The sequence below is a fragment of the Ostrinia furnacalis genome, unplaced genomic scaffold (genome assembly GCF_004193835.3).
Source record: "Ostrinia furnacalis isolate ACB-3 unplaced genomic scaffold, ASM419383v2 OfSCF7458, whole genome shotgun sequence".
NCBI classification, from domain to species: Eukaryota; Metazoa; Arthropoda; class Insecta; order Lepidoptera; family Crambidae; genus Ostrinia; species Ostrinia furnacalis.
This window is the reverse complement of record NW_021137697.1, coordinates 6,858-26,570: the sequence shown is the minus strand read 5'-3', so window position 1 is coordinate 26,570 and position 19,713 is coordinate 6,858. Positions and strand designations below refer to the sequence as shown.

Here is a 19,713-nt window from a genome sequence, read left to right as displayed (position 1 = left end):
TCTCTCCCGTTTCAGCATCATCTCCATACACTGATTTTGCTGCCACTATATTTGAAAGTAAAATATCATTTCTCCAACCCATTATTGGTGCTGTATTTTTTCCTGCATAAATTCTCTTAACTGATCCTCAAGTTTGCACCTTACTGGTTAGCATGCATGGCGAATTATTGGCTGTGAACACTGGCAGCAAAGAAAAGTGCACACAGTTAAATAGTGTTAGTAACACACGCGCAGAAAAAAAAACGCACACAGTCCACCAAAGCCATTGCAGCGTGACGTTGGATAAAAATCATCAGTTGCTGCCAGAGGGCTTCATTGACGAACAAACCACCGCCGAGGGTGGTACAAACGACCGGGGTTACAGATGGATTGGTGATAGCGAGTGCGAAAGTGTTATGTTAGTGTTACAGACAGAAGTGACAAAGTTCAAAATGACTCCTCTAGTTTTGTTGTTCGCTTTGACAATTGGACATGTAACCGGGGTGGTGGAGTTAAGCTGTAGTGACAATGCTACGTGCATCGAGCAGATGCTTAAGGATACAGCGAGGAGTTTGCGGCAGCAGAAGATAGTTAGGTTGTTCGATGCACTGACGATCGAACCATTGGGCATGAGGTCGGCGAGAGCGAACGAGAGTCCTCTGACGAGATTCACGAAGAATCACGCTTTCAGCTTCGACTGGAACGACTATACGTTTAGAGTGACGCGACCGCAGGGCAGGAGTGACGTCATGGACTTGGAAATCTACGAGAGCAGGAGTGCTAAAGGTTGGTAGCTATCTTTATTACTTAGTTTCAGGTATCAAGCGAAAAATTACTAATGCCACACTAATTACAAAGAATGTTGAGTCACTATTCCGTGACAGATATTATTATAATCATATAGCATTAACAATAAGAGTCTCATGCCTATTAATATTACTACAAAAATAACATCCATACCTTATTCCAACTGCAATCTTTGATTAGCTAATTAACATAATCATAGGCTTGAATCTATTTTTATTTTTGCATTTTTGAAACGAATTTTTCTCTTTGGATCTATGTCTTATATGACATGTACATAAGGGTTGTCAATTCTGTAGTATTTCTCTAGTTGTGAATAGTAGTTCTGAATATTAGGCCGTGTAAAAGTACCATAACACATTCAAAAGTGCTCCTCAAAACCAAACTTACTGAAAATTAATTGTGTTAATGAGTTTTTCTTCCTTCTTGCCATAATATAGTATGCAAATAGCTGATAGCATAGAAATCGTAGTATCACTGCACATACCCGCTTCGGGTCATTAAGACTGACTGCGCTAACTACCCCCCATTAATCATTAACTCGTAGTTAACCGTAAATAGAGTTAATTGAGTTCAATGCCTTACCTGTTATGAAATAATGAGGTGATCTACATAGGTAACATTGTATCTTTAATAGGGAAAGGATTTATTTTGTAGATCGGAAATTAGGTAATCTAATAAGTAGGGCTTATGCCCATTTTCACCATGATTTCCTAATTTTCAAGTGACCCCTATACCTAGTAACACATAACAGGAATTTTGTTTTCATAGGAGTCACATAAAAAATATGGATTGATGGTGAAAACGGGCATTTGTTACTTAAATAGACTTAAATAGACTTTGCCCGTTTCACAATCAATCCCTCATTTTATGTAACCCCTATGGTAACACATAACAGGAATTTTGTATTAATAAGGGTCACTTAAATATAAGGGATTGATGGTGAAAACGGGCATTAATAATATTGATCTAACTTAGATGTAACTTTAATATTGACCTTTAGCTTTTTGAACTCTATATCATGAAACTTGGGTGTATTGTTGAAGTCAAGTTATTTTTACGCTGTGACATAACGTCATTCCTAATAAAAATCGTCGTTATTATAATAATCATGACTGCTAGATGATTCTAATCTAATTTAAGTATTGCTAGGGAAGCAAACGGTTGTGGAATCTAATCCAACTTAAGGCAGTCGATTTTTTTCAGAAGAAAAACCTTGTTATACATTTTTGTTGACGAGGAATCCGATCTTTCATTAAGTATATAATACCTATGTATCCCCAGTAGCTATTGTTATTTTCGCCTAACATTGCTATTATCCTGTAAAGTTACGCCTTAAAATATCTGAAATTATAAATTGCATAGCTCAAGGTACTGAAGAAGAAATGCACTATAGCGCTCGATAAAATTTTTGCATCAAACCGTTTTCTTTTCTAGTTTCACGTGGTAATTATTATTAATAATTATACGTACAATATAACGAGCGCCTGTTATAATCTTTTACGTTATGGTTATGCTTCGTTGCATTAATTAAGTTTTTGTTAAGGTGTGAACACAACGATTTAAAATATCCTACCAGAAATAGTTTTAAATAAATAAATAAATAAATAAATAAAAGTAAAATGTTATCAAGGCGAGAAGTGGTCTCGTGGTCAAAAATATATAAGGTCTCATGTAGATTCAAACTTCTAACTCTACACTGAAATATTGTCAAGACGAAACCGTATGGTTCGTATTATCTAAAAGTTATCAAATCTCAAGTAGAGTCAAGTTTCTAACTCAACACGCCCTAACTCTACAAGCTCTAACTTCAAAACTTTACACCTTAGTTCAATATCGACGCCTTAGAGCGAAAGAAGTAATTTCTCAGGAGGAAGATAAAACTGCGTGATATTCTGTGAAATTGACCAAAACGCATGAGAAAAAATGCATTCCCGAAGTTTTCACTCTGAGGCGACGATATAGGGCGGCCGTTTGCAATTGCGTTTCACTTGGCTGATCTTAGCAAATAATTAAAAATACTAAAAACTTGTCTTAATCAATAAGCTGATAATGAGATTGATTTTAGTGTTTATTAGTTAAGATTGGAAGCTGTCAATTAATATAAGTACTAACAACTCATTAGAGATGAATTGGTTTTATCAAGCTGTTAACGTTTTTTTTCAGTGAGCATGAGATATTCAGGTCAAATCAACGTTGTTTACTTGTGAATTAATGTTTTACTAATATTTCAAATATCAAATACTTCTTTCTTAATTACTTATTTAAGTATATTTTTTGTAAAGTCACTTTTTATTGATGACGTCATCTGCTCTGATGACAATGGTTTTGATATTTTATTTCAAGTCATTACCTATAATCTGGAATCTTGTGACAAAATAATAGAGCATTTAGCACTGCGCTTAGTGGTACTCATTCAAATACCCAGCTACAATGTCACTTACAAGTTTAAATTCTACATTATTTTAGTGTGATAAATCAAACATTTTAGTGGTACAGTCAGTTTCAAATTTTTCGTGACACCAAAAAAGTTCTCAACGTCTTTGTTACAATAATTGGAATTTGGTTGTGTAGTCACCTTTTTGGCCACTTTGACAAAATTATCATGAACTAGTTGACGATGAGGAAAACGTATTCATCATCATCATCATCATCTCAGCCATAGGACGTCCACTGCTGAACATAGGCCTCCCCCAATGCTTTCCATGTTGCCCGGTTTGTAGCGACCTACACGTCCAGCACCTTACTGCTACAAGACGTATTAGAATCTGTTATCACTTTAAGATATTGTAATTACTTGATGATCAAGATGTATCGTTTTAATTGATGATTTTATAACACTTCCAGTAAAAAATACTTTAATAATAAAATATGACAAATATTATATTTATCTGTGTGTACTCGCCCGACGTAATATCTTCATTAGAAATGAGATCAGAAGTTGCAAAACCATAACAGCGTATGATTAAATCATTTTACTTCACAGAGCGTGCGTATTTTGATAAGATGTACGTACACATCCGTTTGTGTGCAAAAATTACAGGTTTTTCTACAAAGAAAATGAATTTTCATCCGTAATTATAAGCCTAGGCCCAGACCACCGATGTTTAGTCGGCCGATAGTTGGGCCCGATTCTAATTTTTATGAAGAATCGGCCGATATAAAACCGTTGTACCCGTTGAAGTGCGCAACTTCTAATATTTCCTCAGGGCTCTCTAAGCTCCTACCTATACCTCTTAAATACGTTTTATTTTTGTATGGACATATTTATTTCATAGACCAACAGGGTATAATTATTAATACCAACACTAAAAAAAAACTATAAATTGAATCTTGGAGTGGTCTACTGTATTTACATAATTTTTTGCCCCCTTATCTCATGTTTACGTTATTGGCGGCCATTAAAATGTAGGTACTTGAAATATATTCTTCCTCCCTTTCCTTCTTCCTTTTGATCTTTGAAGAGATATTATCCATACTGATTAACAGCCTGACCCAACTATCGGCCAACTAAAGTCGGTGCCTAGGCTAAGTTATGACTTATCAACCTTTGTTAAATTTTACGATTACTCGGGCACAAGTAGGATTTTAAACAACGGCCAGATTTAAGATAAGATTTTCCTCTATGATTTCAACAATCGTACTGTTTTGAGCCATATCCTGTAGAGATAAAGTTCAAACTTTGTTGCAGAAAACCCATATATTTAGAATACTCTAAGGTAACTACTGTACTAAACACGATGACAAGCCTTCAAAGTTAGTGGCACTAAAATGCACACATAACTGAACAAAGTATAGTAAAACCAATAACGTGTGGCATAGTGAAGTCACGAACCGGAAAATGAAGGGAAAACCGGCAAGTTACGGTCAATCGTAAATCCGATGGAGACTTAAGGCTTACTACAAAAGTTTAAGTGTTGTCTTGAAGTATACATGACATATAGGGTGAAAAATAAATCAGAATTTACATTTTTCAAAATAAACACCATTTAGATTACAAATATTCTATACACTACCTTAAGTCGGCGCCAGTAGAAACTGTACTTTTCAACCGACTTAAAAAAAAAGGAGGAGGTTCTCAATTCGACCCGTATGTTTTTTTTTTTTTTTCTATGTTTGTTACGCGATAACTCCGCCAATTATGAACCGATTTGAACAAATCTTTTTTCGGCGTATAGGTAATACCTCAAGGGTGGTCCCATTTAAATTTAATAATAGAAAAAACAACCCCCAAGGGTGGAAAATTGGGGATGAACTTTTTTATACGCAATATCTCCGCCGATTATAAATCAATTTGAACGATTATTTTTTTGTTGAATAGGTATTATCAAAAGGGTGGTTTCATGCGAATTTGAAGAAAATATTTCACCCCCAAGGGTGGAGAATAGTTTTTTTTGTGTTCACGCATTTGAAGTCGGTTTTATTTTTTTAAAAAGTTAATTATTCTAAGTACGAGTAAGATAAAAATATTATCAAAGGCATGTTGAACTTGCTGACTGATTGATGATTCCAGACTTCCTAAGACTTACTTTACAACACTGGTCTATCGTGGTGAACCCAATCGTAGAACAAGCATACTTTTTTAAATGCAGAACAAGGCAGATATTTGACCGCAATGAGGGTTTTCGCGAATGAAAAATCCGCCAGATGGCAATACGTAGACGCGAAGTCCAAATGCTGCATGATTAGTTATTTTTGACATGACATTGACAGATATGTCAAAATCCACCAATCACGCAGCAGTCAGACCCCACATCCACGTCGCGCCATCTAGCGGATCTTTCATTCGCGAAAACCCTCATTGCATCAGGACAGATGCAATTTAGGATGGTAGGTGCATACCTGCCCTGTATGTGCCTGTTCACTCTCGCTTTGAAAAGGCCCGGATGACGTACCCTGAATTTCGGGATAGACAGCAGCAGGCATAAAAAATGTTACTAAAATACTGTATCATAGGTAATGCATAGACAGCTCGGTGTCAATTTTAGGCAGCGTTGCCAGTCTTTTTTTTTGCCAAGTCGGCACTTTGGTACTTTTTGAATGAAAATAGCGGGATTCTTCCGTCAGAAGCGGGAAATAGTAAAAAAACGTAATATAATCAAAGGTTTTCAAATATTTATCTTCTTATTTGACTTAAAATTACGTTTACGCGACAATAGATAGCAAAAGTAGCCATAGAAAATGTATTTTAACAAAAAAATAATATTTTAAACCACGTGCCACGTACGGTCGAGTTCTCTCTGAAAAGCAGGACCGAGCCTGTCCCGCGTGGAACATTTAAATTTGATTTAAAAATAGGGACGTCCCGCCAAAATCGGGACGTCTGGCAACGCTGATTTTAGGTATTATTTGTGACAAAAATTTGCCAGCTTCTATTAAAACACGCTTTAAGTAAGTGATCCACATTCAACTTCATCAAAAGAAACCACCACTGACATACATACTTCGTTCACCAAGCGTGAAAACTAACAAACTATCAATATTAATGATTTTACCACTAATCTGTATCAGAAAGATGGGTTTAATTCATACGCTTCTAGTAAATTTATGGGTAAGCCGGCACGCGATTGTGAAGCAATTGTGTCAAGTGAGACCTCAAGAGTGTTTAATTTTTCTTACATTATTTACCCTGTTACCAAAATAACCGAAAACAATACGTAATTGTACCCATTGTTATAACAAAAATAGACGAAATCAATAAAACAATAGGATCAAAACGCAATACGATACCCCTGGCTTTTATAATTAAGCCATTATAAAAAGAAACAGTGACTTCGTTTCGACATACTAATTAATTAATAAAATAAATGAACACGCCGCAAAATAAATTCATAAGCTGTCTAGTTATACAAGCAGGCAAGTGACTGTACTAAATGATTATTATGATTAATATTTCTTTCCTATAATTATTTGCTTTGAAAAAACGTGCTTTTTAGTTGAAGAGTTAATTTATAGGCATTTCATTGCAGATATTAATAGTTGCTAACACATTTTAACTTATGTTACAATCACAATATGTTGTAGTGTTTTTACCCTACTTATTTGAATATTCTTTCTTTTTAAGAAACAGTGTTTACTTCTTACCTCTTACTTCACGGGCAAACTAAAAAGGTTTTCTTGGACCGAAAAGCCTTCTTCACCATATTTATTCATGATCCATACACGTGTTTGCGACTCTATCCTTTGTCCACCATGTTTACCCTTTGCTCTATATTTACTATTGTCCCATCGATCTCTGACTACCCACCCTCATTTGCTTCAGAAACTGATAGAGTGTATTTAATATTCATATTATGAATTAATTCGTGTGTTTTGCCGAAGGATCGCTGTGTATTTATGGAATATTCTGTTCCCAAATAATATTTGTTGTATTTGTTATTTATCGCTTTTGTTAGTGTACGATAGATGAAACAACAAGATTAACACAGCATCTTAAGTGGTTATAGAGTTATTTTGAGTTGAAAATGTGTGATGTAAATTTTGGGGATGAACAGTTCACACTAAAAGTACCTACTTGTAATTAACTCTGCAATGAAAACCTGCTGCGCCACCAATGGAGAAGTTTCCTGATGGTAAAAATATTATATTTCTCTGAACGGGATTAAAATATAGACCAAAAATAAAAAGACGGTGAAGTTTTTTTTTTAAATCCATCAAGAAATGGCTCCGAAATTAATTATTTAAATTACCTACATATTTTCGCGTGGAACTCAAACATAGGCGGTGCCGTGATGTCACGCCACCCGTTCTAGTTTCAACAATTCACTAGAGGCAAACGGAGGATTTATCCTACACTCCTCATGCTGGCCATCTGGCCAGATTTGGAATGCCTGATTTTAGCATATTACTACCCTTATTCGTCTAAGAAGGGCAGAAAAGTTCTTCAGTGGCGACCACGAGCCCGAAGACGTAGCGTGGGCAGGCCTCGCACTAGGTGGACCGACAATCTGACAAAGGTCGCGGGAGGTGCCTGGATGCGAGCGGCGCAGGACCGGTCTTTGTGGAAATCTTTGGGGACCGTTGTCCAGCAGTGGACGTCCTGTGGCTGAAATGATGATCCAGCTCTATTTTTCAATAATAAATATTATAATCTTTTGTGCTGTCCATTCTACATAGGTACATAAGTGATGTCAGAGGTTTCCTCTAGTAGGACTAAAAATATCTTTTCAGCGAAATAAGAAAGCCAATCACTTTATCTATTTTAGGATGACATTCTTATTTTAGTCCGTAACCTCATCGCTATAGGTTTCCATATAAAAATAGATTTATGGTAATGTTATACTTAGATTGGATTTATATTTGTAGCAAAAGAGCGAACTGTGTAAAATATGCAAAAAATAATAAGACGAGCTATGCCTTTTGTAAATTACATCTGTAATCTTTTGTAGTATGCTGTATTCGTTTTCATTGTCCGTTTTTGTTTTAGACTTTTTAAATATTTTACAACGCGAATTACATTTTTGTTCAGAATAATGTTATTCAATTACCTAGTGAATAATAGTAATGATGGGACTGACCTACATCTATGTAAAAGTCCCTAAATAAATAAAGAAAAAAAAATAGTAGTAATAGTGTTATAATTTTTACCCGGATTCACAATCATTACTATGAGGTCATACAGTGCACGTGGACGCATAGGGTGACACAGGAACCAATCGCAGAGCTCTATTCAACGATGTGCGTTTAAGGCGATTAGAGTCCTCAATCCGCGTCAAATGGGCATTTTGTAAAGCCTACTCCTCTTTTACTGCTGAACAGAAATAGTTGAAAAAAATATATGTTATACAACAGTTCAAGGACTACATTTGTGACGTTTGAATTTTCGCTACGTCTCTTTGTTTTGGATTAAAAAAATAAATACGGGACATCGATTTTTTACTTAAATTCCCTACTCCTCCAAAACGGCTATGTTAATTTAAAAGATTTTTGCACGAATAGATTAGGAATTCTTTAATCTTTAAATGACACGTTGCGTTTTTCAATCGAACATTACTTTCATTCATAAATTTTACTTTTGATAAATTCCGAACGTTTTGCTGTTGAGGGGGCCTTCGCGGGGTGCGGGCGGCAGTCGGCCGCTGGCCTTCAGACGGGGAGGTTGTGTCACTCGCTACAAACTGACATTAGCGATCAAAATGATTTTTTTCTTTGGCTGAGTTGCACCACCTGACGTGACCTAACTTTGACCGTAGCTTTGGCGATAACCGGTGTTTTTTTGTATGGAGTTTGACAGATTTTTGACTTTAGTCAAATTTAAAATAAGATGGTGCAACCTAGTCTTTGTTTGACAATAGTTTTTATGTCAGAGTTGTTCATAGAGCACGTTCAGTCAGACGATACGATTGAATTAAGGCATGCTCGGACGCTATTATTATCTACCTAAATAGAATCTATTAGTGTAAAAAAATCGATAAGATAAGTAAAAGTTGAAAATAATATTCCGTTATTTATTTACTAGGCCTTTGCAATCAGTATCCAAATTAGGAGCGAGTCAGAATCAGTAACTTAATCGATTTACGTGAAGAAAACAATTTATATTTTTCATACTTAGGCTCGGCGCAAATGGGCCATTTAGAATTAGACTTTCAATATGTTTCTTTGCGAAAATACCACAGTTAAAAAAATAAGATAAAGTGGTATTGATAAATTGTTCTATAGAGCTTATTAAAAATGTGGATACTGATTACAAATGCCCGTATATCATGATTGATATTTTCGGAGTCGGTGACAGCCTACCTTTTGGTGATTCGTTTTGGAGTTGGTTTTAATTTTTGGTGAAAATTAATTTATTGCATGCCTTTAGTAGACTATAGGTACTCAATAGACCTTGTTGTTGCCACTGAAGGTGCATAGGTACACAGTACATTGATACCATACTTTTCATTTTAAGTGCAAATAAACTTCCCTAAATTACCTAACCATGAAACGTACCTATAATAATTAAAAAGTTTCGTCGATAAAAACTGAAATCCTCTTATAACATGATGAATTTTGGGAGCATGTCATGAAACTAAAATTATTGGCATACAAATACTTGTTTAAAAAAAAAGGTTTTTTCTTTTAATTTATTTTTTATTTATGATGCGGAATTTGCTGCGGCGTAGTAGCAAAGATTTTTCGTTATGTAGCTCGTAATAATTTCGAAGAATAGGGATGTTTCCTGGGTAAAGCAAGAGTTTGAATTAGTCCGTCGGTCAACTTACCAAAAAAATATTTTAAATGTATCTTTCACTTTTTTAAACTTATGAAAATTTAAAGAGATAAATCGCGCCAAAGTTCAGAAGAGGCCCATGACGTTAAGGCGTGCTTAAAATTGTTGCGATTTGTGCCGTCACGAGGATTTCATTGCATCATAACTTCGTAATTACTTGTTTGTTGAGAAATAAAAATATCCCGTGTCCAATATTTTTTGATAGTGTAATTGACGGACTAAAAGTGTTTTTTTAAGAAACTAGCCTATTCCTACGGCCATATTCCAGCTCCATCATCAGACCCTGTTTGCCTTTGAGAATTGAAGTAGGTAGGCACTCGTGATTTTTAAAGTAGCTTACTTAACTACATAATATTACTTACTTATATTTATATAAATAAATACAAATCAAACGAGCCTAAACTCGATGGAATCGTTTAATCCCGGAATTGCTATGGGGCCACTGGCATTCCAGCTCTATCATCAGATCGACTCCATGTCATCACAATATTGCATTGTCATCCGAATTACATGTATATCCAAAATTTTAACTCAATCAGTTGTTGAAGGATTTCTAAAAAAAAGACGAGATTAAACACATTTTCAGTTTATTCTTCATAAGTGACACAAAGAGAATGACAACAGACAAAAGAAGAAATATTTGCTTTTTTAAACCATAGACAATACTACTATGTGTTCCAATACCTACAGTTGTCGTCAGGAAGTTGGTCTAACAAATTCAGCTTGCAAGATTCCACCCGAATTTACCTACATATTATTACATGTTCAAATTTCGAGAACGGCTGAACCGACAAAAACATTAGAAAATTTACGAAAAAATAAAAAAAAAATATCCCGTACAAAATGTTCATGGATTGTGTTATTTTTATTAAATACCTTTACGCCTGAGTTAAATGACACAGACATCAAGGTTCATCAATTCAAGTTTAAAATAATAGGCAGTAATGTGATGAAAAAAGTGCTTCTATTCTGTATCTACCTATGCCCGTGTAATTTTGATCGGTGTCAAATCGGAGATTTCGTGCGGGGTGCGCGGGTGTTTCGCGCGGCGTGAAGGTCAAACGCCCAAGGTCATTGAGGACTCTAATCGCCTTAATTTGCTGCTTCACTTAAGCAAGCATCGTTTGTGATTACGGGCGTTATTGTTTTAACACTTTCTTCGTGCAAATAATAATCTTCGTTTTCAGTGCAGTTGCAGTGAAATGCATATTCCTAACTGCTTATTATAATACTTGCAATTTTCTTTAATCACTCTTCATATCGTTACGCACTATCGATATTCAAATGTAGATTTCATAAAGATTATTGCAAGCAAAAGTCTTTATTCAATTTACTTTCTCTGATGAAACGGTAATATTTTTATTTAATACTAGCATTGACCTATGATTTCTCCCGTGGGAATATCGGTCTTTCACAAATAACGCACACGTCTCCATTTTTATTTTAACCGTGACTATAACAATAACCGGTGTTTTTTTTTTGTATGGAGTTCATTAGATTCTTGACGTTTTGTTAATTTTAAAGTAAGATGGTGCAACCCAGCCTTAGTGTTAATATCACCCCTTCAACCAAACGTAGTTAATTACCTATTCAGTATTATACCATTAATTGTAACGACGTCACATCACATTATAGAATATTTGCTATGAATAAAATGAAAGGAATCCTCAGTACACCTTGTATGTATACCTACTCGTATTTGACTCAAAAAGATATTGACAAAGATAAAATAAGACTTGAAACTAGAAGTAAAACTGGTCGCCTATATTCATATCACACCTAGATCCATGTTGTAAGAGCCCAAAAAACTGATGCCCGCAAAACCTAAATCCATTCATCCCTTCTGAAAGTTTTTAAACTTATAACATTTAGGATCCGAAGAATATCATTTCAGCAGATCTGAAACCCATTTTCGGACTGTATTGGATGCCATCAATCATTCTACATTCATACTTTATGCGCATAGTTTATGAAACAGTGATATTAGGACTTATAAAACGTGGGGAGGAGGACAATGTTTTGTATAAAAAATGGCATTTTATTCAGTGTTTCAGTTGATTTAATATTGTAAGCAATGTCTTTTAGGTTTACATTTAGGTAAATAAAATAGATGGAAGAAATTATTGTACCTGACAATTTTTCTTCTTAGAATTATAAACCTAAAGAACCTGAAATTCAAAGGCATTTTTATTAAAATATTGGAATTTTGTTAGTTCCAACACCACAGTCCAGTGATCGTCGTGGACACACGATAGGTACATAACAAATTTATCCGTCATTTCCTTAAGCTCAACAAAGGTATACGAGTACTTACCATTTTCAAGACATGGCCGTTTCCAACAAAATGTAATTGTTCATTCTTATAAGCAACATCTGAACTAAAACAAAATGCTAGTATCATTTTGTTTTTTGCATGCAAAAAGACATGCATGCAAAAAGACATTCATGTCTTTTTGGTCTTTCGGTAAAAAAAAAGGGAAACAAATGTCCCAAAGGTCCACAGTGAAGATGTATTTTGATTTGTTAACATTAAATTTTGCCATCCCGATAAAATGGGTGCTGACCGCCTGTCACGAGGTCCATTTGTCTATGTCAACGAAGAAGTCATGTCAAAAGGACAGTATGATTTGGAAATGGTTTTTCTCTTGTTTTCCCTTCCATTTCGTTTTCTGGTATGAAGGAAATAGATGCAGACAGAAGGAAGAAGAATGGAATATTTTACAATCTTTTTACGGCGGATTCGGCCGTTGATTTATACGTTGTCGGCCTGATCGTCACTTACCATCAGGTAAGATACAGGCCAAGAACTTCCTCGTTGTGGATAAAAAAAAACTAATTTTATAAATTAATGCGAAAGTAGCCTATTTAATTTTATTAGTTTTGTAAAATGAAACGTAGGTAATACGGCAGAAAGAAAAAATGTGATATATCTGCAAAAGTACCTGAGCTAGCCTTATAGCCTTTAAGTAGGCAGTAAATTTCAAATCTTATGAAATAAACCTACCAAAATTAAAAATAAAGATTTTTAATTTTGATAAAGAATTCAGTTTAATTAAAGTACCTTAAGAATGCTCCTAAAAGATTTAAATGATACTTACACTATTTAATGTTCCCTAAACAAGATTATTACTATGAATGAACCATAAAAAAGAAGTAAAGATGTTTGCAAAATACATGACACTTTATGGCCACTCGACAACTTCTCTAAGATCATAATCTTTGAACGCTGGTCACGTGACACGAATCCGCCACCTTAAGCTGGGTACACACGCACAATACAAATATTTGTGATCTGGAATATTGTACCTACACGAACATTGTATTTAATTTTTGGGGATATAGGGATGCTTATTTTCAAAATAAGTACCTACATGAAATGCTTGCACATTTCGTTCCTGTTATATGTCTTTTTAAATGACTAATAATTTAAATGACTAATCCAACAAATACGTAAAAGTACGTAACGTTTATTTGCAAGTCATACATAACACTCCCTTTTCTCATACTTGGTATATGGTGGTGGACAGACGACCTCATAGGTAAAGGCGCTACCAACCGATCAATCAACCGGAAATCATCGGGCGAGGCTTATGTTTAGACGTCCTGTGGCTGAAATGATGATGATTATGATGAATTAATTTTATTGTGGTATGGAAGTATCCCCCGGGACATTGCGGGTGTCTATGGGCGGCGATAATCCTTACCATCAGTCTGCTAGTTTGCCTCCTGTCCCAAAAAAAAAGTAACTTCCATTAGATTGCTATCAGTTTTAGCTTCTGCAAATGTGTAGCTTCTGAGGAAAACTGAAACTGTTTTTAATTCAATTCATGTGTACCCAGTTTTAGGAACTAGTCTAGACACAATATTTCAAACTACGCCAAAAATGATGTAATTTGGAACCTATATTTTCTGATCTAGCGGTCGGAAAAGTTGATAATATTTTCAACATTATTCTAAGAAGTTTATAAGCATACTTATTGCTAGAAACTTCTTTCTAAGTCTGTTAAAAAGAAGAAAATAGAGTAGGAGTAAACTAGATTTTTTATTTCATTCAATTCAGTCATCATTACATTCAATGCGTGCCACAGGACACAGGGTTTACCTTGAAAATTGAAAATGTATAGTTAGACTTAGGTAATGTTTTTATTAACTTAGCCCAAAATTTAGCTCGGAATGAAGCCCTTACATACCTGGCCGGTCCTAAAATTAAAATAAAACAGTAGGGGAGACCAGTCTGAGTTGTAACAGAAGAGAGTTGTAATATTGTAGATTTTTTTTGGATTTATTAATTATCGATCTTGTAACAGTGCGCATTTTTAGTATAAGTAACACTCGTATTCACAAACATCACTATAAGGTCTCACAGTGCACGCACAGGGTGAAACATTAACCAATCACAGAGCTCTATTCGACGCTGTGCGTTCGATTTGCTGATTCACAGCAAGTATTGTATGTGAATACGGGCGTAAGTCTCTTCTCTTCGTCTTAATTGGGCACTCTTGTCAGAGTGGTCGTGGTTGCGCTGACGAGGTACATGGTGGGTTGATGTCATCTCCGAGGGTAGCTCTCCTGGCGATGTGCTTCCATTTCTGACGGTTAGAGGCGTCGCGAGTACACTGGACCATGGTGGACTCAGTAGCCTTTGCGATTGCGTCTATCAAGCGGGTTGGCGATCGGCCGCGTGCTCTCTTGCCTTCCACCTGGCCCTAAATGTAGTTTAAGGCTTAGTTGCACCACTTAACTTTGACCGTAACTATGACGATAACAGATGCTTTTTGTATGGAGTTTGACAGATTTTTGACGTTTGTTAAAGTTTAATTATGATGGTGCAACCCAGCCTTAGTCTCGAGCTAAAAAAATACCGTTGTTGCGAGCTCACTGATAGTTATTAGGTTTCCAAAAATCGATGTTACAACTCTCCTTTGTTACAACTCACCTAGGTCTCCCCTACGAACCTTTTTCGGTTCCCAGAACTCGGTATGTAATACAATAAGTTTGGGTAAACTTGGATAGGATTATTAAATTAAAATAAGACCTGAATGAAAAAGAATTCAGCAAATATTTGTACACAGAGAAATGTTAAAAAGTCGTAAAAATGTAGGAATTGGGAACAAGGTTTGGTTTTTATTTATTTTATTTACAAACCTACTCAAAGTAAAATATTTTAAACTTTTTAGAGGAAATAATTTATGAGCAAATTAATACACGAGTAAGTATACAGGGTAAATTTTGTAAGGCCACCTGGAGGGAAAATATTCTTAATACTGTAGATAGAAAATTTAAGTTGAAGAAAACATTCATTTTTTGGTATAGGTATTGATGAATTTTCAAAAAACAAATCGGAAATCTTTGAATGCAGTTCTAATTATTTTCAAAAATAAAAGAATGTTTTCCTTGAGTAAAATTTTCTATCTACAGTATACTCATTATGGAGAGAACCTTTTCACCAGGTGGTTTGATAAAATTCCACCATGTATAACTGATAACTAAACAAAATAATAATATGTCTCCGAGTATAGAAGTCATATTATTTTGTTCAGTACATTTTGTCACAATATTATTTACGACTCTTTACTGTTTATAAAACAGGGAGTGAACTGATGTTGAACAACAAAAATGCTTAAATAGGTACGCTACTTCAAACAAATTGCTTTGATCATTCAGAACAAAATTATACTGTAACGGGCGTACATATCATTTATGTAATTGTGTTTGACTACAAAGAAGTAAAGCTCAAAGCTTGATGGCCTGATAAAGGAGGAATAAATTATAATGTACATAACAGAAGCTTTTGGCATAAAACCATGTAGAACGGGTTTAAAAATGTATAAAAGACAATGCCGGAAATTGGCGTCTTTTTTTTTCGCGCGGCCATCGACCAAACTTTGTTTTTTGGTTACAAAATAGTGTAATAAACCAAACTTACTATGACATGTATACCTCTAAACTCAGTCTGAACTGAGTTACGAGCATTAGAAGTTTGATGATTTTCATACTAGATTTGCTTTTGCGCGCAAATTTTTGTAAGAAATTGCAACAAAATAGTGAGATTGTATGTGTAAACAAACAATATCATCCATTAAAGGCTCCAGACATCAGTATGGAGCAGAATCAGCGCAATAAAAAAATATCGCAATATTTTGATGCAATTTCTTACAAAACTTGCGCAAAAAAAGCAAATCTAGTATGAAAATTATCAAACTTCTAATGCTCGTAACTCAGTTTAGAGGTATACATGCCATAGTAAGTTTGGTTTATTACACTATTTTGTAATAAAAAAACAAAGTTTGGTCGATGGCCGCGCGAAAAAAATAAGAAGCCACTTTCCATACAAAATTGCCATTTTATAGATAGTTTCATCCACGAAGACGCGCCCCACCATTCTTCCACCATGATTGAGTATTATCGGTACACGCTAAATTATTCCATGAGTGCACACGCACACTAAAATGATGACACTCGGATTGCTCGGATCAAACTCCCGCACCCCGCGCTTCCCTCGACCTAAAATTGGGGGGGCGCGTCTACGTGAATGGCACGTTCTGTATCTAGTCTGTTGTCATAATAAGAATGTTAACAGCATTGTTGTGTTCGGGCTTGATCATCATAACTATCCATTATGTAAGCTGTGCAGGTCAGGAGCTTCCACCTTGTGGTAGAAAAGTGTTCGTTCATTCGTTCGTTTTAGCCGAATGACGTCTACTGCTGGATAAAGGCCTCTCCCAAAGATTTCCACTTTAGTAATTGTTTTTGTTCCACTTGAGTGGCAGAGGGCGGGGCACACAGCTCGCAGAGCTGATGGCCGCTGGGGCAGAAAAGTTCTCGAGTGGCGACCACGAGCCGGAAGACGTAGTGTGGGCAGGCCACCCACTAGTTAGACCGACGATTTAGAGAAGGTCGCGGGAGGTGCCTGGAGGCGGGCGGTGTAGGACGGGTGTTTAAAAAACTAAAACTCATAGAATTATGCAAGTAGGCTTTAAAAAAGCACTTTTACACATCCCAGTATTAACCCTACCACTGCTTCAGGACAATAAATGGGCCAGCGCTGAGAAGAAGCAGCGCAAGAAACTCAGTCACTATTGTCAGCCTGTGTATAAAAGTGTGTTAAAAAAATATTTTTGACAAGTTTCAATTTTAAACAAACAAACGTGGGTTCTAGCCTTTTATACTAACGGGCTCACAGTTTCTGTACTAAAATCTTCTAGTTATGTGCCAAGTCGTACCTACAAGATATTCAGTACCCTACAGAGAATTAATTTTATTACTGAATGGGATGTGTGATATCGCCCTCCCACAGCCAAGTTGGGACTTCATCCCTTTTATGTCCTGATATAATTTTAGTATGTAAAATACATGGCTAGAATTGTAGGATTGTATTAGTTGAATAATAATCTTGTGTTTGAATAGAAGCAGTGTTTTACTTGAAATTACAGCTAGCCAACCTTAGTAAAATTTAATATTTGAGTATGTTAACAGTAATCATTTGTCAAACTCGTCAGTTTGTTATCTGTACGAGTATGTTATCTGTATTATAGTTTAAATATAAATGTAACAACTTAGCTTTGACCCGAATAAAAAAATATAATTTTGCACAATGTTACTTTTAATTAACTACTAGGACTAAATCCTCCCTTTTGTCCTGAGTTAATTAGAGAGGGACGTCCTTCTACAGTTGATAATATTGTGACAAAGGTAACCTACGAATATTTCTTTTAATCCCTCAAGCTAAAATTTATAAATGTTTGTGAAAAAGCTGATTTTAACGTACGCGGTTTTTATCTCAAAAATTTTAACTCAAAACTCGTTGACTCAACAGATTTCTATTATTATTTTTGCCGAACTTGACTCTGTAACTAACTTTTCATGCAAAGTTTATAACTTAGTTATAATTGGTTGGATTGTATCAGCGGTTTCGCTGTAGATTCTTCTAGATGGAAACATAATATGAAAATATTGAATTTAAATTACGCACATTTAACCCTTAATTACGCGCATAAAGAATCTTACATAACTGCTCGCATGGGGTCACAGATGACCCCAAATTGTATGAGTAGTTTTTAATACATACTGAAATTTTATAAGTAAATGAACTATATTATTATAAAAATGCTTTATTTATTATTTAATGTTTAGGTAATAACATGAATTTCTCACTAATTATACAAAAACAAGCTAAATTAAAATAATTGTCAATAATTAACAATTTGTACTTAGGTATACTGAGATCATAGGTAATATTAGTATTTTTTAGGAACTCTCGGAATCATTCTTGTTACACTGTTGACAGTATATTTCAGAGTGATCATTGCACACAAATCTTGTACATTTCTTGCATTTTCGATTCACTTGATTGTGCGGAGGATTGCTCGATCTCATTAGCGCTATCATGATCACTTTTTGTTATTTCATCTAACTCTGGCTCAGAACTCGACCCTCCAACTTCTTCTTCATCAGAAACATCTTCCAACCATTGCACAATTTGCTATTTTTTCCTATCTCTACTAACTCTGAAAAAAAAAGACAAAGTAGTAGTAAAACTGAATTTATCAATATTTTTATTGTTTAGAGCTGTAAAAACACATTTATAACAAACATTAATTAACTGAATATACAATAACACAAATATTATTCATAATACACAAAATAAATACATAAAACAAAAAACTTACCACTTCCAAAAAAGTTACGTAATTACTCGCATGGGGTCACCACTCAAGAGCGCAGCGACGCATCCTTCCACTCCCGTGAATTAGTCGCTATCAAAATACAAACTAAGACGTGTTTTATGAAGCTACTGGGGGCGCGGAGAAAATCGGGCCGCGCCAAGTGCTTCATTTTTGAATCCGAAAATGCTTTGACCCCATGCGACTAATTAAGGGTTAACGTAGATTTAGATTTCACAAATTAACCCACCTAGTTTTGCAAGAAAAATTAACAATAACTTTACACAAATCAAAGAACTCTGTAAGGTGTCTGGTAATCCATGTATCTTAGTTGTAAAGTGTATAAAGATGTGTAAATATAGAAATAAATTGTCTATTTCCAGATGTTTCGGATCAGAATCCGAAGAAATCGTCAAGCAAAGTCGAGGAAGAAAAGGAAGAAGACAAAGGGCCGCATCGACAAAAGTTAGGCCTAAGTAAGTAGAATTATCTTCCTAAAACATTTTCATCTTATAGAAAATTATTGATAACTAGCGGCCGCCTGCGACTTCGTACGCGTGGATCCCGTTTTACCCCCTTCATCTATCTTACGCGGTTTAGATTTTTTCATCCAAATGTTTTTTCCCTCTAACTCCCGTTCCCGTGGGAATTTTGCAATATCCTGTTGTACTAAGCTTTAAGTTTACTAAGGTACCTGCATGCCAAATTTCAAGCGTCTAACTTAAGCGGTTTAAATTTTCATACAAAAGGATTTTCCTGCTAATTCCCGTTTCCATGGGAATTCCTAAGTATACTATAACCTGCCCAGGAGTGCGAAGAATAATTGTACCAAGTTTTTGTTTCTATAAGGAACATACTACAGACAGACAGACATACAAAAATTTTACTGATTGCATTTTTGGCATCAGTATCGATCACTAATCACCCCCTGATAGTTATTTTGAAAATATATTTCATGTACAGAATTGACCTCTCTATAGATTTATTATAAGTATAGATTTCTCCGCGTGATCGAATCAGAAATGAGGAGATCCGCAGGTAAACCTAAATGACCGA

At 35.2% G+C, this 19,713-nt stretch overlaps 1 protein-coding gene across 1 annotated transcript; it reads left to right on the top strand.

Annotated features, from left to right (window-relative positions):
- Positions 1-242: 242 nt before the first annotated feature.
- LOC114364677 (uncharacterized) lies at positions 243-19,141 on the top strand. The gene is made up of 2 exons (XM_028320908.1): positions 243-765; positions 19,041-19,141. The coding sequence occupies exons 1-2, from the start codon at positions 396-398 to the stop codon at positions 19,139-19,141; spliced, it is 471 nt and encodes a 156-aa protein (XP_028176709.1). The 5' UTR covers positions 243-395.
- Positions 19,142-19,713: the final 572 nt, after the last annotated feature.